Source organism: Diabrotica undecimpunctata, chromosome 3 (assembly GCF_040954645.1).
Source record: "Diabrotica undecimpunctata isolate CICGRU chromosome 3, icDiaUnde3, whole genome shotgun sequence".
NCBI lineage: Eukaryota > Metazoa > Arthropoda > Insecta > Coleoptera > Chrysomelidae > Diabrotica > Diabrotica undecimpunctata.
In genome coordinates, this window is record NC_092805.1 from 173,020,886 (window position 1) to 173,044,396 (window position 23,511).

General features: G+C 30.8%; 5 protein-coding genes across 7 annotated transcripts in view; 4 read left to right on the forward strand and 1 right to left on the reverse strand.

The window, feature by feature from the left end:
• Positions 1 to 93: 93 nt before the first annotated feature.
• On the forward strand, positions 94 to 4,536 carry LOC140437840 (tRNA (guanine(37)-N(1))-methyltransferase). Its single transcript, XM_072527608.1, has 4 exons — positions 94 to 575; positions 659 to 1,555; positions 2,063 to 2,173; positions 4,302 to 4,536. The coding sequence occupies exons 1-3, from the start codon at positions 104 to 106 to the stop codon at positions 2,095 to 2,097; spliced, it is 1,404 nt and encodes a 467-aa protein (XP_072383709.1). The 5' UTR covers positions 94 to 103; the 3' UTR covers positions 2,098 to 2,173; positions 4,302 to 4,536.
• An 803-nt stretch (positions 4,537 to 5,339) lies between these two features.
• Positions 5,340 to 13,972, forward strand: Sse (extra spindle pole bodies like 1, separase). The gene is made up of 10 exons (XM_072525014.1): positions 5,340 to 5,517; positions 5,572 to 5,832; positions 5,889 to 6,053; positions 6,676 to 6,824; positions 7,123 to 7,244; positions 8,030 to 8,267; positions 8,413 to 8,720; positions 8,879 to 9,046; positions 13,405 to 13,553; positions 13,662 to 13,972. The coding sequence occupies exons 1-10, from the start codon at positions 5,439 to 5,441 to the stop codon at positions 13,811 to 13,813; spliced, it is 1,791 nt and encodes a 596-aa protein (XP_072381115.1). The 5' UTR covers positions 5,340 to 5,438; the 3' UTR covers positions 13,814 to 13,972.
• A 3,392-nt stretch (positions 13,973 to 17,364) lies between these two features.
• Positions 17,365 to 18,684, forward strand: LOC140437843 (uncharacterized). The gene is made up of 4 exons (XM_072527614.1): positions 17,365 to 17,733; positions 17,786 to 17,876; positions 18,173 to 18,291; positions 18,356 to 18,684. The coding sequence occupies exons 1-4, from the start codon at positions 17,592 to 17,594 to the stop codon at positions 18,490 to 18,492; spliced, it is 489 nt and encodes a 162-aa protein (XP_072383715.1). The 5' UTR covers positions 17,365 to 17,591; the 3' UTR covers positions 18,493 to 18,684.
• Positions 18,675 to 22,257, reverse strand: LOC140437841 (retinol dehydrogenase 11-like). Of its 3 annotated transcripts, none has more exons than XM_072527610.1 (5): positions 22,102 to 22,257; positions 21,729 to 21,863; positions 21,022 to 21,351; positions 20,506 to 20,792; positions 18,675 to 20,439 (listed from the first exon to the last, which is right to left on the reverse strand). In XM_072527610.1, the coding sequence occupies exons 1-5, from the start codon at positions 22,109 to 22,111 to the stop codon at positions 20,242 to 20,244; spliced, it is 960 nt and encodes a 319-aa protein (XP_072383711.1). In that variant the 5' UTR covers positions 22,112 to 22,257; the 3' UTR covers positions 18,675 to 20,241. The 3 variants fall into 3 exon arrangements, with proteins under 3 accessions (XP_072383711.1, XP_072383710.1, XP_072383712.1); XM_072527609.1 differs by having other exon boundaries at positions 21,729 to 21,875; positions 22,102 to 22,252; XM_072527611.1 differs by lacking the exon at positions 21,729 to 21,863 and having other exon boundaries at positions 22,102 to 22,254.
• Positions 22,258 to 22,579: 322 nt separating this feature from the next.
• Positions 22,580 to 23,511, forward strand: part of LOC140437842 (protein turtle homolog A-like) — an 813,173-nt gene continuing 812,241 nt past the window's right edge. Inside the window, exon 1 of the mRNA XM_072527613.1 lies at positions 22,580 to 22,695. The gene's annotated coding sequence lies outside the window, so the exon portion shown is untranslated. The remainder of the gene's footprint in view (positions 22,696 to 23,511) is intronic.

Here is a 23,511-nt window from a genome sequence, read left to right on the forward strand (position 1 = left end):
TAGGTAAGTTGTAATAACCACTTAATAAAAGAAGAAGAATACGATTATAGGTTATGTTTTGGTTATGCCATGTGTTGATTTTTAAATGTAAGTAAATGGGCAAATGATTTATACCTTTCAAAATCAAGTTCTTAATTGTATAAAAAATCTTTCATATCTGCTTAGTAATCAGTTTTATTCCACACAATTAAAATCTGCTATGGCAAATATTCTAAAACCACCAAATATTCGTGGCATGCAGGTATTGAATAAAGACCTAATAAAAAAAGATATAGAAGTCCCTTATTTATCACTGAAGAAGGACAACTTGAATGAAGTCTTGCCAACACTAACGAAATACTTACTTAAAATTAAAAAGTTTAAACCAGTTGAACACATTGAGGATAATAAAGTGGATGTATGTTTGTCCCCTGAATTTATTAAAGATTGGACAGGTTTACCAGATGAAGTAAAATCTGTGTTAGAAGATGTACATATTACTGAAAATGATCTTAAAACAAAGCATATAGAGTTGACTTATGATAATTTTTCTGCAGAAGATTTACTTAAAGCTGTCCTCCCAACTGAAAAAGATGGTGAGTAAATATTTATGTGGTTGGGTAGATTCCCTCATCGTTAAAGGTGGATACAAACTTTAATATTTTATTTAATGTTGTAGGTTTATCAAGTTTTTCCCAGATGGGCCACATAGTTCACATAAACCTCAGAGAACATCTTGTCCCATTCAAAAGTATAATTGCTGAGATTCTTTATGACAAAATTCCTGGATGTAAGTCAGTAGTAAACAAAATAAATGTAATAGATAATACATACAGGAATTTTAGTATGGAAGTGTTAAAAGGAGACAACAATATGATTACTACAGTTAAAGAAAATGCATGCAGTTTCAAATTTGATTTTTCTAAAGTTTATTGGAATTCTCGGCTATGTACTGAACATGAAAGGGTTGTTAAAAAGATTAAAAGCAGTGATGTACTTTTTGATGTATTTGCTGGCATAGGTCCTTTTTCAATACCTGCAGCTAAAAAGAAATGCTATGTTTATGCCAATGATTTGAATCCTGAATCTTTTAAATGGCTGGAATACAATTCCAAAGCAAATAAAGTTCATGTAGATTATTTTAAATCTTTTAATAAAGACGGAGCAGATTTTATAAAGACTGAGTTTAAGCAATTTTTAACAGCTCACTTAAAGAAGGAACAGAATGTTTTTATTACTATGAACCTACCAGCAATGGCTGTGGAATTTCTCAAATATTTTGAAGGGCTGTTTAATAGTGAGGAATTACCAGACTTTAAAAATATACCAGTAATATTTGTTTATTGTTTTGTTAAAGGAGAAAATTATATGGAGCTTGGTAGAAAGCTTGTTTTAGATCATTTTAATTGTAGTAATAGTGATATTGTTGATATATTCAGGGTTAGAACCGTTAGTAATTTTAAAGAAATGATGAGGGTGACTATAAAGTTACAAAAAAATATTTTGACAGGAAACCAGGGAAAGAGAAAGTTAGAGGAAGACTTAAATCAAGATACAAAAAGAAATTGTGTAACAGGTATATATGCATCAACTTCTAATACAATACATTCCTTCATAGCAAATCTCTGAAGATTTTAAATGATTTTTCTTTTCTTGAGTTCTGCTATTATTGCAAAAGGTATTGATCAGATAGTGTACCACTTCCCTTATGAAAAAAAAAACAGTTTCATTGCTTTTCAATGGTTAAACAGTTTTACTCTTTTTTTTATAGACATTCATGTTGTAGATAACTAAATGTTTGCAAGTTCACATTCTCAAAATTTTTTCTAATCTGTTGTATGTTTAACTTTAAAACCCATACCTTAATTAAAACCATTTTCGTTTTTAAATTAAGTTTTACTTATGAATAACAACCTTAGAAACTATTAGTTTCATATGTTAACATCATTCTACTCACACATGTCCCATTCATATGTTTAAAGGCTTTCCTCAACAATCTTTCCCAATAAAACACTTTAAAAAAAACTGTAGGCAACAAACAGATTTTAATACAGTAATATTTTTTATTACAAATACTTTTCAGAGCAAGATGGGAAAGAACAAGAAGAAAGTAGGTAATGTTTTCAAGGTAGCAGGTGCTAAAAGTTTGAAGCTCAAAGCCAAGGCCAAAGCTGTCAGTAGTGATTTAAAGCAGGTAAATATAGAATAAGCTTTCTTGTTAGTTTCTTTCTTTAATTTTTGTTTACCCTTTATTCCCAATTTTGTGACGTGACAACGTCTTAAATTAGGTTGTGGCTCGGAGTCATTCATGAAAAAGTGTAACGCCCGCTCACGTCTGTTACAGTGAGTCACTGAACGAGAGAGAGGCCCGCCGGACCGGCGAATGCCTTGCGTCTCTCTCCCACTCAAACATGATCGGTCCGCTGCGCGCGCAGCACTAGAGAATTAGGCGCGTTGAATCGGTGCGTGCTTCCGTGCTTGTGTCTCTGTCAGTGTTGTTCCGTCTACCGATTTTTCGGTAGATCTACCGAATTTGATTCCTATCTACCGAACTGCCCCTTGAATCTACCTAATTTTAAAACAAATATCACAATGACTTGAAAATAAATTCGGATAATACAATTTATCTTTTTATTTCTGTTACCATCAAAAAACTTTTCAGTGTAACCTAATACTTGGTATTTTTAATACGTTTGTATTAAAATTCATTTGATACTTCCCTATAGTGTTTAAAAATATATTTGCAAAGATGCAAAGAAAGCGAAATACCCCGAGATTCAAGTTCGTAATTTTATACCTAATAATAACATATTGTATAAACATCATTCCATAATCATAATCATTCACACACGTCTCTTCAATTCTCAAAGAATCTCAAGTATCAAGTGATAAATTATTAGCTAAATGACGGTGTGTGTGCTGTCAGTTTTCTTTGACTGCCGACTTAATCCATTAGCAGATAATGGTTGTTACATCTATTTGAACCAGAACGTTTTAACTTTCTGTAAATATTATGACCTATAACTATTTCTCAAAATATTATTAAACCTTATTTGTATCATAATAGCTGATGTGAGCATTTGGTCCCAATAATTTGATTCTTTATTTATTAAACAAAATTCAATGAATTATGGTTATTTCTAATAATTAGTTCAGCATAATTATTTAAGGTCTTTAACTTTTGAACCATTAAGTCGCCACCATAATGGGAAACTTTTCTATTTTTAGTTTTATGGAAAAAAGTTATTCTTTCTAAAAAGTTCTGAATGATCTAAAACTTAGAATACAATCATCAGATATTAAATTTTTTTAGTAATATAGGCAGTTTATCAAAAAATATGAATTTTATGTTCATATTTTTTGACAAACCTCGTGTATATGGCTCAAAAAATTTAATTGATGATTGATTTTAGGTTTTAGGTCATAAAACTAAAAAAAAATTCCATTATGGTGTTCACTTAATTGGACGCACTGTATTATAATATATATATATATATATATATATATATATATATATATATATATATATATATATATATATATAATTTACGTCATTGCATATGATCTACCGAAATCTACCGAATTTTGCCGAAGGCATCTCCCGATATTGGATAAGCTCCACGGAACATCACTGGTCTCTGTCTTTCTCGAGCGTTCTTGGCGTTCAAGACACATTACAGCAGAAACACTTCCTTTCATTTCATATTTCTCCTATCATCGTCCTATCCTCAACAAAATCACTCAAATAGAAATTAGTTAAGTTTAAGTTTACATGTACAATGTTTTAGTAAACAAAATATATTTCTCTAGTTAAAATTTGTGCAATTCTTATTTTCATTCAATTCCTTGTTCCTATTGTGCAATTTAATAATATTCATATCAATAAATATTCTACCGAGAAAAAGACGTTGTCACGTAAAATCTTCGCCCGTAAAACCGACTTTACAGGCAACCAATTTTTTTTTCTTATTACTTTCCTTAAAAACTGAAGAAAAGTGCTTCTTTATTATTAACAATTCATGTTCTATACTCCTTATTGTTAAAGACTATTATTTATTGTTCCCCTTAATCTATAATTGTTATAACTTTGTTCACTTTTTTGTACAGCGTAATTTTTTCATTGTTTCTTTTTAATTATTTTTTGTCGTTTTGCTTTTTTGTCATCTTTTCTTCTTAAATTTTATTTAAACATCTCTGTGATTCAATTAGCTGAATCTGATTCACAGTAGTTTATTCTCTTTTGTTCATTTTGAAGTATTTTAGTGTTTTCTTATATTCCACTTTTTTTAACTATAATACAATACTTTTTGTATATTTTTTAGATAAATGTCAAGAATAAAAGCAAAATTGCTGAAATAGACAGTGCTTTAAAAAGCCTTGAGAGTAAAATGCGTGTTCCAGAAGTACCAGCACCAAAGGAACCAATTAGTACAAAGAAAAAGCTTCCTAGCACCAACTCTTTAGAAACGGATAAGAAAGCTGAGGAAACTCTAAAAGATTTAGATAATTTTCAGTTTTAAATGTATATAATTGTAAATAAAGAATAGTTTGATAAGATTGTTTATATTATTATAAAATATATAACCATAATGCATATTTGAAAATTTTTTATTTAAGGTTTTTGTTTCCAAATTGGAAGATGCATGTTTTAAAAGGGTTTGTATAATTTTTAAAATTGATTGTCAATATTAGTTCTGTAACCTATAATATAGCCAGATCTTGCCTTAAGCCCTATTATTTAGACCGATTTTGTCTTTGTACATTTTTCATGCCTGATAGCTTACCACACTGATACCATTTGTATAAATAAGGTCACAGAGTAAAAATAGCACCGACTTTTGGATCATTACACCCAAATTTAAAGAAAACTTCCAGTTTGACGGCTCTAAAGACAGTTTATCTAAAATTAATCATACACATGTTTTAGTTATTTCACTAGTTGCTGGTTAAATTGTAAGGATGCCTGTGCTGTGATAATCTAAGATAGTCTTTTATTATCCATAAAAGTATCTTGTTGCGCCTGTGTTAATAAAAAAAGTAAATTTCACATTACATTAAAATATGTGTTGCCTATCTACTACCTGCCCTCAAGTGATTAATTTCTTAAATTATCCCGTGAGATTCAGTTTTCACATAGATCAAAACAATAATATTGTTGTTTGTTTGGGTTTATATGACTGCAGATACTGAATCTATTCTTCAAAAAGAACAATAATTAATCAGCTTTTATAATTATTGCAACCATTTATCCCTTTTTTACTGGTTTATACCATAGATAAAGAATATATATTTGGTTTATACAGCCAGGTGAACCAGATGTCAGGTGTATTGTCTATGTCACTCTATGTTGAATGTTGACATTGACAGTCATTTAAAATTCAAAACAATTTAACGTACACATATTACTAAGTTTTAAATAAATTCTATTATATTCTGGTCGATTGTAGTAGATAAAAACGATGGATGAATTAGAAGACGCTTCAAAAGTGTTACAAGAGCTCGAAAATATACATTTATCAGTTGGTCCATTGTACCAAAGTAAGTAATTATTTAAACCTATAGCTTAAACTGAATATTGATCTTTTCTTACAGAAGTTAATTGTTTAAAAGCATTAATCAATGCAGAAAATAATGAACTAGATATTATATACAATCTTGTGGAATCCCACTCTCCTGGTTTAAGAAACAAAACTGTTCTTAGATATGAAAAACTATTGGAAGACAAAAATACAACTTTGCACAAAACCTCTCAGCTGGAGTTGACCAAAGAGAGTTTATCTATCAAGTGTCCAACGTACCCAAAGGAAAAGAGGGTAGGAGAAATGCTTAAGCAAATACAAGACATGCCTAAAGGTGTCAGTAGTGTATTTTTTGTAGTAAACATAGGATCTTAAACATATCTTTTGTAGAATGGACAGTTATTCAATTGACTCCCCAATATAATCCTATGGAAATATGGAATGAAGATAATAATGTTCATTATACAAATTCGATACAAATCTCGTTCTTTAATTGCAATAGCAAAGATAAACCATTTTATGTTGTAGCAGATGCTCCTAGAGATAAAGTAAATGGTAAGTTTTTTACGGTTTGCAGTAATAATAGATAGAGAATGCAATAAGATTATTGACAGACTATTGAATATGTTTATTTTAATCATTGGTATAACAAAGCCTTAGGCAATTGGTTAAATGAATTTTTTTATATTCACAATGTGATTTTTTTATATTTAGTTGAAAGCTTAGTAAAATAATGTAATATGTGGATTTCAGAGAAAAAGCTTTTTCCAGAACTGGGCTCTTCTCAACATTATTAGCAAGGTTGTAGTTTGATTTTTACATTGATTATGAGCATTTATTGAAAATTGAGAATTTTAATAAATTTTACAGTTTTCTAAGCAACAAATAGTTACCTAGGTATATCAAAACTCAGAAAACTCTGTTTTAAAAATTTTGAATTATAAGATATTTTAGTGTTAAATCTTTTTTTAAGGGCAACTAAAATATAGCATAAGTGTATATTTTCAACTTATAATAATTGTTAATACATAACTAACCACTACTTCATTTACTGCAGTAGAGGTCTGTAATATCTTGCCTCTATTAAGAAGACTATCACTATTAAGTAGAAACTTTTTTATTTTGTTTGGTTTTCAATCATTAATCAATCTATATACCAGATAGCTTTTATTTTCAGGTACAAATATTGAGTTATGTGAAGAGCTTTTTACAATTTTACGGATGAACAAGGAGGTGCTTTTAAGCCACAATCAAAAAAGATTTCCCAGTCACGAGGCTAAGTATCAGTATTATGGAAAAATGCAATCTGTTGAAGATCGACTTAAGGTAAGAGACAAATAATTTTTATGCACCTTATAATGAGTGCACTAATGTTTGGATTCTTAGAATATTTGTGTACAAGAGTACAACTCTTGTTACTTAATTAGTGATGACCAATTACAAAAATTAGACAGTTTTTGGTCAAGTTGTGTAATTTATACATAGATTAAAAACTTTAAAATGTTGCTTGTTTGATGGCTTAATTGACATATGTTTCATCATTTTTGTATTTATTCATGATTTTTTCTTTATATTTTTACTTAAATGTCAAGACTTTTTCACTTAATTACAATTTTTATTCCAGCTACTCATAAAAGACATGCAAAATTACTGGCTGAAAGAATGGAGGTGTCTTTTTGCAGGAAAATATGACGAACCTATTGAATCTCAAATTAAGAAAGATGTTAATCAAGAACTTAGAGCAAAGTAAGTGTTTTTTTAAGTTGTTTGCAACTTTGAATTGTAGTTGTTGAACTACAATAACTTTGAACACAACGTAAATAATCAATTTTAATAACTTAAAAGGTATAAACTATGACATATTGTATTTGCCAAGCAGCTGAAATTTTCGGCTCACGATATTTTTTCTTACGAAATGCTGCCGATCAGTCATAGCTTTATATTATTTTACAAATATTATCCAGCCATCTGCATCCAAAGTTGAACATAATAAATGTTCTCATAATTTTGTACAGTTGTCTGTCTTGAGCCTCCTCAAGTTGTAGGTATTGTTTCTAGTTACTTGTTCTTCATTTAGGTAACTTCAGGGTGTGTTTTTATTGGGTTTGTCTTGGTATATATGTTTCTGATTTGCTTTGCAATAAAAATTTAGATGAAATTCTTAAACAAGTAAATAAATCTGTGGAACCTTTAATTGATCTTAAACTTTCTGTATTATCTTCATTGGTTTGAAGATGGATTTGACAGAAAATGTTTAATGTACAATGAGGAAACTTTACCTTTTGGTTTTCTTTAATTGTTGATATTGCGATTGGTGCTTTTTGGACTGAATACTGTAACCATACAGTAGCGCACCTAGAATTTGCCTCTGGGGGGGGGGGTTTGGTTGGTCGCCGAAATTTTTTTTATGATGCTACCTCCATTTAGAGTCCTTAAAATGTGTGAGTAAAAGTGTCAGAATTGGGCCCTGGGGGAGTTTTAACCCCCAAAACCCCCCTGGATGCGCCACTGTAACCATATATTACTTTCAGGGTTCCTGATTTGAAACTCACATCCAAGATCGAGACAATCCTAAGTTGCAGTGTCAAGAATTATCTCAGCTTGAAGATAAACGAGGTGAAAGATATCGTTCAGTATTGCTTTCCGGAAATAAAAGATAAAAATATAATACGAACTATTGTGAATGTCATTAGGACGATAGGGGAGAAGTTCTTTCTTGATAAAGGGAGCACGATGAAACGACATCCGGTCATATTAGTTGTACACGATGTAAGTATACTTTACCTGGCGATACAGGACATGTCAGACCTTAACATCATTTCCTTAAAACTTTTCCTTTCTCAGCTTAGATCATTTTAACACAACTTTTTCTTTTATCGTTTAATAATACGTTTAATAAATACACTTCTCTCAGAGTCTAGATTATTTCCCTTGGGAGCTGATAGACGTTTTAGAAGACCAACCAGTGTATCGACTGCCTTCTCTTCATTTTCTTTACTGTCTCTTCAAAGAGCACGAGAATGACATCGTTGACGGTTATAAGATAGTAAGAAAATACGATAAAGGATCCTACGTGGTGAATCCCACCAACGATTTATCCGCAATGGAAACGAGGATGATGGCGTTTTTTAATTACTGGTTGCCGACCTGGACCGGCGTCGCTGGTAAAAAGCCTAGCAAAGACGAATTTTTGGAATTTTTGACTTCGTCTGAAATATTATCGTGAGTATAAGAATTTGTTTATTAAAGATACAGCTTGATAAGAGTGTGAATTCAAGATAATCATTTGAAGTTTATTTAAGTATGTGGACGGTAAAATATCGAAAATGTGTTGAAGTATAAAATTTCAGTCGATTCTTTACATTAAGTCTTTTTTTCAGTTTTAATGGTCACGGAAGTGGCAGTTATTTAGTTTCCATGGAAAAACTACAGAAAACCTTTGTAAAAGCGGTCGTGTTGCTATTTGGATGCAGTAGTTCAAGAATACAAAGAAAAGATCCGCAAATCGAGATGTTTGGAGACTATTATACGTATCTGATAGCTAGGTGGTAAGTAAAACAATTTTATGTGCGGGTATGTACATGTTGATCATATCGTGAAGATGATGTAGTATCTTTTTATTCTGGTAGGTATCCCAACAAGTCAACATTTATATTAATTTGTACAATTTTTGTGTTTTTACTTGTAGAGAAACTGTAAAACGTGTTTTTTTTAAACTTTTTGTCAACATATTCATTATGTATTTATATCTAAGATCTTGTAACTTAATTACGTACCAATATTTTTATAGGAAGCATTAATACTGTCGTTATTAAACCTCATTGTTGTCTCTATATCTATAGCGTTTTTTTCTTCATATTTTACGAGTGTGGAGGGAAATATTCATAATATACCAGCTATTGTTCCTAGCTATGTGCATTTTCCCATTTCTTGGCGTCTTAAATACTTTCACAATTGATAGCGGCCATATTTTTCAAGCTACATCTTTCAAATTGGCTGTTGTCTATTCAGTTTGTTTTGTTAAATCATCATGGATGGATGTAGTGCACAATAGCGCTTGGAAATGATCAAGGTTATATAAATATTATTTAAAATCCGCAATTCGAAATAAATGCATTTTATGCAATTTTTTGTATAAATATGCAAAATCAAAAATTTTTTGCATAAAATATGCAATATATCCATTTTGCATATTTGGCTAAGTCTAACCGGATCTAAGATCTATTGCCATTGTCCGTGAGAGTGTGCAGGATAATCCGAGACAGTCGACTTCATGTCACTCACAAGAAGTCGGTGTTTCACAGACCACAATTTGACGAATATTGCTATGACTTGGGCTTGCAAACATACAAAATTCAACTGACCAAGGGGTTGAAGAGGCAAACGGTCATGAACAACACAAAATGTAATGTTCAACACAAAATTCTGTTATAGGCCTGTTACAGATAATTGAGAAATTTAAAGAGATAGACCAATTTGTGTACGAGTGATACCGAACAAAATATATCCATGTGCTTAGATCAAATGACATCTGTTTTAATAGTTCCTCTTTAATATTTTGCCTTGTTACAGGATAGTATTCAGAAAAAGGCAAAAATAATTACTGTAAAATATAATTTCATTAGCTACAATTATAAATATATTATATTTAAATAATTATAACTGTTAGGTCTAATTAATCAAAATAATATTTTTATTTTTCGCTACTGCTAAAATTTGCCGATGTAAGCCCCTTTTTATACCTATCAATAAAGGTTTATGAGTTTATGACTCCTCTTACTCGATTGTCGGGTTCTTGTCACAGCCCTTCTGTGTTTACCAAGGTTTTTAAATTTCCACGAAATTCTGAACGACCGATAACAAAACTGATGTGGCTTTCGGTATTGTTATACATATAATGTTTAGTTTAAACTCTGTAAAGAGAGCACGCATTTATTAGTGACGATTTCGCTATCAGAAAATATTAACTAAATAAAAATGTGGCGTCCATGGGAGAATAGTGCATTAGAAATTGTTGAGAATAATGAAGTAGAAATTGTTGAAGAAAATGAGGAAATTCTACCATCAAATAATCCTGAAAATGTTGCTGGACCAAGTAGAGGAAGTATTAAAAAGCCAGAAAAAAAACATTTATCGAAAGACGCTAAAGAAATTGTGTTAAATGTGTTTAATGGATTATGTGAAGAATTGGAACGGCACGCGAGTGTTTGAAAAACTGCGGCTTTAACAAAAGTTTCATGTGCTACTGTATATCGAATTATAAAGGATGGCATTACAAATAGACGAAAAAGGAGCGACTTTGGACGACATCGATCTATTGAGCAACATCTTTTAGGTCCCATTTCAGAAACCATTTATAATATGTTAGGTAATATTATACCCACACGTAACCAAATTTTAGCTGAATTAAAATCTAAAAATATTATTAATTGTTGTAAATCAACTTTAAGAAAATTTTTACTATCAAATGGTTTTAAATAAAAAACAATCAATAAACGACATACTGTAATGGAAAGTGCCCGTTTAATAAAATGACGTAATGAATATTTGGAAAAGATAACCGAGTACAGAAATAGCGGAAGAAAAATTTATTACTTAGATGAAACGTGGTTTTACACTAACGAAACGATTGGAAAAGGTTGGAGTAATGACAATGTAAAGTGCAAAGTTAATGTACCAGCTTCCAGGGGTAAACGAATATGCATTTTACATTGTGGATGGGAAGACGGTTGGGTAACCGATGACTTACTATTAAGTGCAAAATACATTAAAGACAGTTGTTTGGACTATCATCAAGATATTACGGGTGAACTTTTCGAATCGTGGTTTAAAAATAACTTATTACCAAATTTAGCAGACAACATTGTTATTGTTTTAGATAATGCATCATATCATTCTAGACAACTTAAAAAAATTCCGAATAAATACTCTAGAAAGGATAAATTGCAAGATTTTTTATTATCACAAGATTTATGTTTTGAAGATTGGTACACTAAAGACCAATTAGTAGAGGTACTTAATACAAAATTATTTGTAAAGGAATATATTATTGATGATGCAGCAAGTAAAAATGGACATACAACTTTAAGACTACCACCATATTACTGCGTTTTAAATCCAATAGAGTTGTTATGGTCTCAACTGAAATATAATGTGAGACAAAAAAATGTAAGTCCAAAATGCTACAACACTGTCGTGAAACTAATAGATTCTGAATTTAAAAATATCTCTGAGGATAACTGGAAGAATGCAATAAAGCACGAAAAAAATATCGAAAAAGAATATCTTAAAAACATTCCTGTTTTAAATAAAATTATTATCAATGTGGAGAACAGTGATTCAGAGGAAGAAAGTGACGAAGTGTAATACCAAGACAACTTTCTCTCAATACTGAGCTTACCCGGAATATTTTCTTACATAATCAGATGTAGGGATTATCGACATATGTTCAACACCAAACTACTGCTTCAATTTTTTAAGAAAAACGTGGCCTTATTATGAAAACTTCACTTATTGTTGCAATATCTATATGTTTGAAAATCAGTTCTTAGGAGAAAATAGTAATGTAAGTAAGTGTTGACTAGATAAACTTTTAATTTTTATCTTTTAATATTTTTTATCTTTAAGTGCCTACCGTTCGCTCAATTATTAATTAGTTTTTGTATACAAACCAAATATTGTTTGAACATTTTATAGAAAATGCATTGTAGAAATATGATTAAAGTAATTTAAACTTACACAAAATCAAGCTTTGTTTATAACAATACAAATTTATAGAACCAATTTCTTATAAACTATACCATATTATAATTCATTTAGGTACTATCCTGTTCTTCACTGATCATAGTGCTGCTTATCGCATTTTTCTCAAATAAATATAACCGACCTATATAGTTTTTTGTATTAAAATGTTCGTTTAATCCATTTCGCCCTTTCTTTTTAGACCTTTAAGTCTCTTCACATTTCATTGCGCCTTCTTCTTCGCGTGCCATATCAGAATTATCCGAAGTTGGCGATCACCATTGCGAAGACTTCTCGATCTTCTGCAATATGGAATAATTGTCCTGCATTTGATATTCGAGTCCATTCACGAATGTTTTTTAACCAAGAAACTTGTTTTCTTCCTACACATCTACGGCCCTCTATTTTGCCTTTAAGGATCAGTTGTAATATTTTATATCGACTTCCCCTTACTATATGTCCCAGATAAGACATTTTTCGATGTTTAACAGTCTTTAGCAGTTCTGTATCTTTGTTGACGCTCCTTAGTACTTCTTCATTAGTTTTCCTTGCTGTCCTAGGTATCTTCAGCATTCGTCTATGAACTCACATTTCCAATGCTTTAATTTAGTTCGCGTCCACACTTCTGCACTATACAAAAGTACGCACCAAACATAGCACTTAACCATTCTTTGTCTTTGATCTAAACTGAGATGATTATTGCAAAGAAATGACTTCATTTTCATAAAAGTAGTTTTAATCATTGCTATTCTACGTTTTATTTCTATGTCTGGATCTAGTTGGTCCGTTATCACAGTTCCCAAATATGTCATTTTGTGAAGTTTCTCAACTTGGATTTCGTTTAATTGAAGCTTTGCATCGGGATGTGGGTCACGACTAAACACTAAAAATTTGGTTTTGTTTGAGTTTATTTTAATACCCATTTCCTCTCTTACCTCGTGAATACGATCAAGCAGAATTTGCGCCTATTTGTCGGAATAACAGTTGATAATAACTAACATGTCGCAGATATGCCACTGAATTAATGACGTACTTCCAATTGTTTCGCCGAAACTAATAACACTTGTCTCGTTTGCTACAGAATAAATACAAGACAAATACCGTCTTAAATACTATTTTTGATTGAATATAAATTGTATATGACTCGGTTTTTTTTTAATTTTAGCCCCTGTGTCCTAGGCATGCTTTGGGAAGTGACTGATAAATCAACGGACGATCTAACCACTGATTTTTTGAGCTATTGGATACCTTCAACTGCTCCTAAATACTGGAAATTTGTCAATAAAGCCAAGTGGCAAAAAAACGGTGAATTAGGTAAGTTGTCGAATAGGTATGCAAACTATCATCATATTTGCTTTCTGCTTTCTTAATACATATAGTTCAATTTTTGCTTAAATAGATTTAAATTTGGAATTTATTTAGTGTTTAAGGATAGGCCAATTATGGAAGATGAAATAACTTGGGAGCCGGATCTACTACGTGCATTAATCTTAGCAAAAAAGAATTTAACCTACATGATGACCAAAGCAGCGTGTGTAGCAAGAGGCATACCAGTGAAAATAATAAAAGAATAGTACACCACGCTACTAAATAAGTGCTCAGGATCTGTGATTCAATTATAGTACGATAGGTGCATCATATTTTTTATATTTTTCTCATCCGTATAGAATAGGGTAGCAAAAATGCATGTACAGTAACATTTATATTTGTAATTAAATCACTTATTCATAAAAGTGGACTTTTTAATGTTTGAAAAGTTATATTGCGTTAAAGATGACAAGTAAAAAGCATGCGCAGGTAAACGGCAAACTCTAGTACTGTCTAAGATTCAGTTCTTGGAGTAGAATCGTGTTATTGATTTGGATCGACGAATGACGACATATGTGGTTTGATTTATCGAACTGATTAGCCTGAAGTTGCTGAATTTGGTGGGTCTTCTTTTCTTTGGCAGTGTTATGTAGCGTAATTCTTTTCCCTTCCAAAAGCTTAGCTGTTCATCAAGGATAAGTACTGGTCTAGCTGCCTTATTATTTTTCGTTTGCTATATTGCCATTTTGACTTTTGATTTTAATGCACTTGGAATTCTGTCTATCTTGTTTTCAAAAAATAGTAGGTATGCATATGTGTAGCATTTTCTCGTTTAGCATCGTCAAAAAGGTCACTGATGTATCTCTCTCATTTCCCACGTTGTTGTTCCATTATCACATATATTTCCGTCCAAAAGCTCCAAATAACTGAATCCCATTGACGTTGAACCCAGTTTCGGTTAGCTTTTTTTTGTCCATAAAAATCGGTTTCTTTTTTGTTTCTTTGTAAGAAGTGGTTTTTCCTTGCTTAAAGTTAGATGGCAAGTTTGGATATTTAAGATAAGTGTGCTTGTAAAAACTTACTTTGTAGAATCCCTATCCCATTTTTTTTTCATTCTTAAACAAATGTCTTGAAATTTGTATAAGAAACAGCCAGTTCTCGAGAAGAAGATCGACGATTTTGTTTAATAAGTGTCCGAAAAGCACATTTATCTCTTTCGGACTTTCGGACTCAATATTTGAATTACGACCAGTTTTAAATTATTTTTTAACATTTTCCGTTTTTTTTAATTGTTAAATTATAGTTCTCACAGTTCCCTGAGGAATACTTAAATTTTGAGCAATTTATGTCTAGAAAGCCCATTATGATGAGCACCAATAATGGAATTTCGTAAATTTCACTCATAAAGGCAGCTTTACATCTAGGCTATGCAAGTCTCATGCTATGCAAGTCTGTCTTGCATGGCACATCTCTTGCCTAGCTTGACCTTTTTAAAGGCAGCTTTACATCTAGGCTATGCAAGTCTCATGCTATGCAAGTCCGTCTTGCATGGCACATCTCTTGCCTAGCTTGATCTTTTTACATCAGAGATATTTCTGTGCAATTTTAGATCCCACTTTCATTGTTGCCAACAGAGAAAATATTTATCAATTTGAGGTTATTTTATTTTAAATAAATATAATTAAGTACTAAAATAAATAATATAATAAATAAATATACACTATTTATGGTTATTAAAAGGCTGAAGGATGTCAACCAAAGAAAAGAAAACATTGTTATTGTTGAATATTGCTGTTGTAGCAACAATCATGAAAAATAATAAAAAAAGAAAACCTAGAAAATGCTGGGTCAAACCTTGGTTGAATGCAGGACTGGGAAATTTGAAGTTACCCCAAGAGTTCTTGGATGCTAGAGACCTTCAAAGTTTTAAAAACTTTCTTCGAATGAACGAGTCCACTTTCCTTAAGCTCCTGGAAAAAATTAAACCCCCAATTCAGAAAAGAGATACCAATTTTCGCCAGTGCATTCCATCAAGGATAAAATTAATTATAACTTTAAGGTATCTAGCAACTGGCGAAACGTTTCGATCTCTAATGTTCAATTTTAGAGTATCAGAATCAGCTATATCTCAATTTATTCCCATTGTGTGTAGGGCAATTTATGATATACGCTAAAGTTAGAGATAAGGTTATGTTTTATTCTGTAATCTATTATAAATTGTTATGTTGGCAACATGAATTTTAACGATAAATTGCAAGAAAATAGCATGAAAAATAGAACATGTTCTAATTTTTCGTCTAGCACAGGAATTGCATGGAAATAGCCCGTGGGCATGCGCAGTTCCATGATCTGTCTTGCATGGCTCTTGCCTAGCATGAAAATAGCATAATGTAAAACTGTCTTAAGGCAGCTTTACATCTAGGCTATGCAAGTCTCATGCTATGCAAGTCCGTCTTGCATGGCACATCTCTTGCCTAGCTTGACCTTTTTACATCAGCGATATTTCTGTGCAATTTTAGATCCCACTTTCATTGTTGCCAACAGAGAAAATATTTATCAATTTGAGGTTATTTTATTTTAAATAAATATAATTAAGTACTAAAATAAATAATATAATAAATAAATATACACTATTTATGGTTATTAAAAGGGTGAAGGATGTCAACCAAAGAAAAGAAAACATTGTTATTGTTGAATATTGCTGTTGTAGCAACAATCATGAAAAATAATAAAAAAAGAAAACCTAGAAAATGCTGGGTCAAACCTTGGTTGAATGCAGGACTGGGAAATTTGAAGTTACCCCAAGAGTTCTTGGTTGCTAGAGACCTTCAAAGTTTTAAAAACTTTCTTCGAATGAACGAGTTCACTTTCCTTAAACTCCTGGAAAAAATTAATCCATTAATTCAGAAAAGAGATATCAATTTTACCAGTGCATTCCATCAAGGACAAAATTAATTATAACTTTAAGGTATCTGGCAACTGGTGAAACGTTTCGATCTCTAATGTACAATTTTAGAGTATCAAAATCAGCTATATCTCAATTTATTCCCATTGTGTGTAGGGCAATTTATGATATACGCTAAATATAGAGATAAGGTTATGTTTTATTCTGTAATCTATTATAAATTGTTATGTTGGCAACATGAATTTTAACGATAAATTGCAAGAAAATAGCATGAAAAATAGAACATGTTCTAATTTTTCGTCTAGCACAGGAATTGCATGGAAATAGCCAGTGGGCATGCGCAGTTCCATGATCTGTCTTGCATGGCTCTTGCCTAGCATGAAAATAGCATAATGTAATGTAAAACTGTCTTAAGTGGACAAACGTGAAGAAAGAGGAAGGCTGTTCTCTGATTTGCAGATTAGGGATGGGAAAAACCTACCGGTTTTAAGCGAAAACCGGTTTTTTTACTTCGCATTAACCGGTTTTATCGGTTGTTTTTTTTGTCCCGGTTATAACCGGTTTTTTATTTTTAAAGTAAAAACCGGTTATTAGGTTTTTACGGTGATTAGGATTAGGTTAGGTATTATTTTGGATCCCAATCAAAATTATTATTCTCAAGTAATTATTCCAAACAAAACCATAATTCAAATTTTATTTTATTTTATAAATACAGAAGCAAACTGAAAGTGCAAACTTGTAACCTATTGGATTAAAAAAACCGAAAACCGGTTTTTGGAAAAACAGGTTTTTTGGCCGGTTATAACCGCCAGGTTAAACCGCAAGCAAAAAAAAACGGTATAACCGAAAACCGGTGTTTTGTCAAAAACCGCCATCCCAATTGCAAAAATCACAATGTCACAATCTCAAAAAAGAAGAAGATTAAGGTTATTGCACCAAAAGCAAAACTAATGCACCATTTTAAATTATAGACCTTTTCTTACATTTTTTTATGTATAATGTTAATAACAGCTTTATGTAACGAACTGGATGAAATCTCAAAGCTAGAATGCATCGAAAGAATGACTGGAAGAAACGACTGAAGTAAAAATTACGGATTTTTATGTTAATATTTGCGAAGCCCTTCAAAATTTACAAAAATGGACCGGAAAATGTTGTATGCTTTCAGAGGGTGGATTGCGTTCGTGGCTTTTATGGATCTCGGCACTGCTGTTAGAAGTTATATCGAAAAAAGATCCTTTCTTAGTAAAACTATATCAGATTTAGAAGACTATGTAGATGGTAAGGTTAGTTTACTATGTGAGAAATTGTTTGATCAATTATTTCGTTTTAGGAGAGTACACTGCAACCAGAATCTTAGGAGTTTTTTCGATTTTAAAAGCTTTAGTTTTAATACATTGCACTTTATATATACATTATAAACCGTAAGTAAAAATACTTGCCTTCTTATGATTTTAAATTCGAAATAAACTTTATATTTCCATATGTTTGTATCAAATGTAGAAAGAAATACAAAATATGTACTTTAAACAAGATTATCAGTACCTTTTTAGTGTTTCTTATATTTTAATGTTTATTTTCGTAACTGAAAAGATTTAGGACTCTAAAGACATGTAGAGAAAAGATTTATATGATACTTATTAACTTCATGTTCAAAAGTTATTATTGATTGAAATAAAATGTTACTTTTGAGTAATATTAAGGTATTTTAATTTTTTAGGGTGGTTAGCCTGGGAATATGCTCACTAATTTCGAATGTAGTTCTGTATCTAACAGAAACAGTTTACTTTAGGGCTGCTACCTTCAATTTCTATGTAGTTTTTCCATGCATTTTAAATGGTGAGTACACCAATAAAGAAATATGAAGTGAAATATAACTTTTTTAATATGAAAATTGTTCTAGCTGTGACACTTGGCGGTTTAATATACCTGCCTTACCACTTAAACATTTGGGAACATCAATTAGATGGAGACGAAGACATGTTGAGGGCAGGAATGCTCAAAAGAAAAAGATTTTTCAGGAAAAATAAAGAGAATTGATTGTGTTTGTTCCAGACATATCCAACACTAAATAGTTTTTTCATACTAATTCCAATGCTTATTATAATGAGGAGTTTGAATTTGGGATTGAAGATTGATCACTATATAAAAGAGTAGTTGGCATTTATGGATTTTTATACAGTAAAATCAAGTTGTTAACCTGTTGAAAACTAATAAACAAGTAGAAGTTAACATTGTTTTATTTATAAATCCAAATAATGTTAATATATACAAATTTATTGAAGAAATCAAATGTGCTAAACTGTATTCATTTTACAAATTCCCAATCGTCAATAGAACCATGTGTAAGCCAAACAGGGTCGTACTGATGTATGACCTATGTATCATATGATTTTTAAAAATATTTACTTTTGAAACTGTCAGTGTAAGAATTTCTTGAAATTTAATCATTATATCACAATTAATCTAAACTCTAAAAAATAACACCACCAGTAAATAACTTGACAATAACTATAACATAAATATAACACAATATATTAACTTAAAAATCAACACGATACAATTTGAATTTAAAATTATGGCAAGTTGGGATCTGTAACATGAGAATCTGTCTCGCTTAAGGTATTAAATTATATTTAATAGTCTCTTGACGAATGAGACGGCAAATATCAACACGTGCTCATGTTTACTGATGGGAATTTGGTAAACAAATGAACTTTAGATTTTACATAAGTGAAATACTAGTTTTTTTTGAGTCTATAGTGCTCTCTAAAGTATCTTCTTTTGGTTAGTGCAATGCTTTGAAATGTTTCTTATCTTTTTTGTCATTTTATCATTGTTAAAGCTTTGTTTGTGTTCAGATTACTTTCGTAAATTTTAATTTGTTGCTCAATACACTCATATGGATTTCTGTGTATAGTTTAACATCATTTACACTACAATTTTAAAGTTACATGAGACATTTCTGATTTTAGGGTCATATATTTGTATATTAATGCTTTTGGCATTTTCATAGAAATATCATCTTTATGCTTTTCTTCCTAACAGTTAATATTCATTGTAATATCTTTCAAAAGCATATCCAATCCATGTTAATTACAGATTAGACCTTAATTATTAGTTGATGTTAGAGATGTAGGGACATTTCTCTTCCTGTCATTTATATGCACTTCAACCTCTCAAAGGCCCTGGATACTGGTGCACAAAAATGACAGTGTCTTCAGCATATTGAATAGTATTAATCAGTTCATCATAGATTTTCATTCCAAACTCTTTATCTTGCAAAACATCTTTGAGAGATATAGCTGAGTAGATATTGAATAACATGCCATCTCTGATGCCTCATTGAATGTATGATCATATGTTAGTCTTCCATCAACTCTAACAACTGCTTTCTGCTTACAACATAAGTTTTATATGATAAATGACCTTGATGCTTAATATGTTTAAAAGTATTCCATGCTGTATCTTATCAAAAGCTTATTTGTATGCATAAAATGAATAAAACTTTAAATATATTTATTTTAGACTTAAAAATGGCACATAAAATTTTTCTACATTTTTAAAAGCAAAATATTTTTACAATATCACTTTTACATACTATAATAAAAAGTACCATAACAATATCTATAAAGATTAAAACCTTTTGATCAAAAAATTAGTTTTTACATTATAACCTAGAATATACTTTTTTAATATAAAATATAAAACCTAAACAATTTTTGTACATTTTACAGTAGATCCAATAAACTCACAATCTAGCCAAACGATTCATGAATTTGACGATTTCTAAATAGTGTCTATGTGTATTCCTTGTACTTTACAAATCCTTTCACTTTCTTCCCACAGTTTCTTAGACAAGCCTGGCTCAATTGCACTCTTGTACCTGGACACCATTTTGCAATCATGAAAATGTTGGCCATTATGCTTTTCTAGCCCGTTTGCTATGGCACAGTATATTTGGGTTTGTGCTCCTTCTGATGCAGTCTACAAAAATAAAAAAAAAATAAAGGATACTATTGATGTATCACTGTATTTTACTTGTTTTTATACCTTAAAGAATGTATCAATTAAAAACAGAATAATCCACCGAAATACAGGAGTAATATTCCTAAATATCTCTGTCTTGATAACCCCAGGGTGTAACGAATAAGCTGTTATGTTGGTCCCTTGAAACCTAGAAGCCAGCTCAATGGTAAACAATATTTGGCACAGTTTTGATGTAATGTACTGGTTAGCTTCTGTTGTAAATGATGTTAGTTTATGAAAATCTATGTGCCCTAGTTTGGCACCAATGGCAGATACATTAACAATCCTGCTTGGGTGTTTCTTCATTAGATCTTAAAATAATACAGTGATTTTATTGTATAAATAAAATACATTGGAAAGCTGAAATAGAACTATATTAGAAATCTTATTTAGTATCTGTCAAAAACATAAAAAAATGAAAAATGGGATCATTATTTTTTTATAAAAACTGGTTTTACTTTTTCATAAACATTTTCATGCTTGAAATGTCAATTCTTACCCTAAACTGCTTAAAATAAAGTTTAATCAGAAAATACTTACCTATTAACAAATATGTGAGTAAAAAGTGTGAAAAATAGTTGGTCTGCATAAGAATTGAGATGCCATCTTCAGTCACTTTATTTCCCAACCTCCCAGCTCCTGCATTGTTTACTAAGATGTCCAGCCTGTCTTCATTATTATTTATATCATTGGCAAACCTTCGAACGGAATTAAAACTTGTTAAATCGACTAGTCTGTAAACAACATTCTTATTGTGGGTCTCGTTGATAATAGTATCAACAGCTTCCTTTGCTTTAGTTTCATCTCTACAGGCCAATATTACCCTGGCACCTCTTTTTGCAAAGTCTAAAGCTGTTTCATAACCAATTCCTACAAAAATTAAGTTTATTTACAAATCTAAGCCTAATATTAGTCTAAGATAAGAATATTAGTACAATATGTTTGAAAAAAAAAAAAAGAAAACAAAGATGTACAGGATTTTCAAGATGACAAAGGTGTACAGGAAAATATAATCCATACATTAACAAGATTTTTAATGCCACTTTATTCATTTGTATACATATTTCGACAAGAGAAGCGTCGGTCGACCACCTACAAGATGGACTGACGATTTAAGAAGACTCGATAAAAACTGGATGAGAGCGGCGCAAGATAGACGGGGTTGGAAACATGAGGAAGAGGCCTATGTTCAGCAGTGGACTCTTGAGGCTGGATGATGATGATGATGATGACATATTTCTACTCACCTGTGTTAGCTCCTGTAACAATGGTAGTTTTTCCCACAAGGCACACTTGACTCTGACAAATTCCAGTGGTTAATTTGATGTACAATTTGAAGCTAACAAATGAAAGGGCTGCTATTGATGCCGTTAATGCTGTACCTAACAAAATTTCTGCAATCATTGTTGTGCTTATTAACACCACAATCTATTAAAGACGTTTTGTAAGAAATTATAAACGTAGGTATATGAGTTTTAAAAACCAGAAACTATTATTTATTTCGCAATTATACGAAGTTCATGTATTAAAAAATTAATATGTATGTCAAGTTAACTGTACAAGAAATAAAGAATTGAAGAACATTGATGCACTATTAATATATTTTAATTATCTGTTTACCTATGGTCATTATTATCTTAGATAGTTAAACCTGTCACTCATCTATTTTTTAATTACGTATTTATTTTATTATCTACGATTTATTTCTAAATTTAGTGAAAAAAAATTCTATCCTATTTAAATATTGTATTTTCCCTCCTTCTCTATTTGATACTTTGCATCTCATTCCATTCTGCTTCTGTTTTTCATTTGTTTTTGTAAATGTTAGCGTTAATACTATATACATTGGTTGTACAAATAGTTATAAACAAAAATAAGTTGTCAATAATTATTACATTTATAAAATCCTGTAATACATTCATTTTATAAAAAAAACAGTAACATTCTTTAACAACCTTCTATGACGTCATTGCAGTGTTCGCATAAAACTAACTTTACTTTCCACAGGCCTCCGTCTGCTGTGGTAATGAGCAGTATCATGATTGGTCTGATTAGGGGTTGTATTTGTGACGCATTTTGACATTTGGCAATGCCAAGGGTAAATTTTTATAATTTATTTGCAATAAAATCGCAAATAGTGTTGTCAGTTTTGTGAGTTAATGTATCGGACTAGACAAAATAAACGGTGTGTGATGTGCTAAAATTTTGAATGCGGTAAGTGTTTTTGTACATTTTTATCCACAAATCTATTTTGCGAACATATTTGGAACTGCCCAGATTCCATTCTATTTTTTTTTAAATGTGACATTTAAATAAACAGCAATTAAATTTACGTGTAGGGACAAGAAGAATATAATTTATAGGCATTTGTTTACGTTACTTAGGTATAAGAATAATGTACATACAATATTTAATTACGTATAAATTTATTAGGGTATTCTTATTTTATTTTTTATTTTATTGAATGACAATCAGTGAAAATCTGTGGTAAAAAAATATAAAATAAGTAAATCATCCATTTTATCACTTTGAGATAAATCTTTGTAATGTAATATTGTGATATACATGTTTCTTATATATTGTCTATTATTTTGCGACTATTTGTTTCGTTCATTCATGTTAGTAAAGTACATTCTTAAATTTAACGCATTATATTTCATTTGTATCTTTAAATAATTCATGTGTATGCTTTTTTCTGTAACTTTTAGATTAAACATTCTGTTGTTAAGAAATAAGGTAGGTACGCTTTATCTACCCAATATTTTCTACATATAAATATTTTATATAGTAGTGATTACTACTGTATTTGCGAGTAGTACCTAAACTCGCCCATAAAACGTCGGTAATAACGAACACTTAACGTATCGCATTTAGACACAAATAATAGGTACACTTATAGTATTCTATATTATATAGTATTATTATAGTATTAGTCCAGGCGGAATCTGTCGAAAAGCAGACCAAAAGGGATATTTTCCATGGAGTCTATTTTGTTGCTGGTATCGCTTTGGGATATACTTTGTATAAATA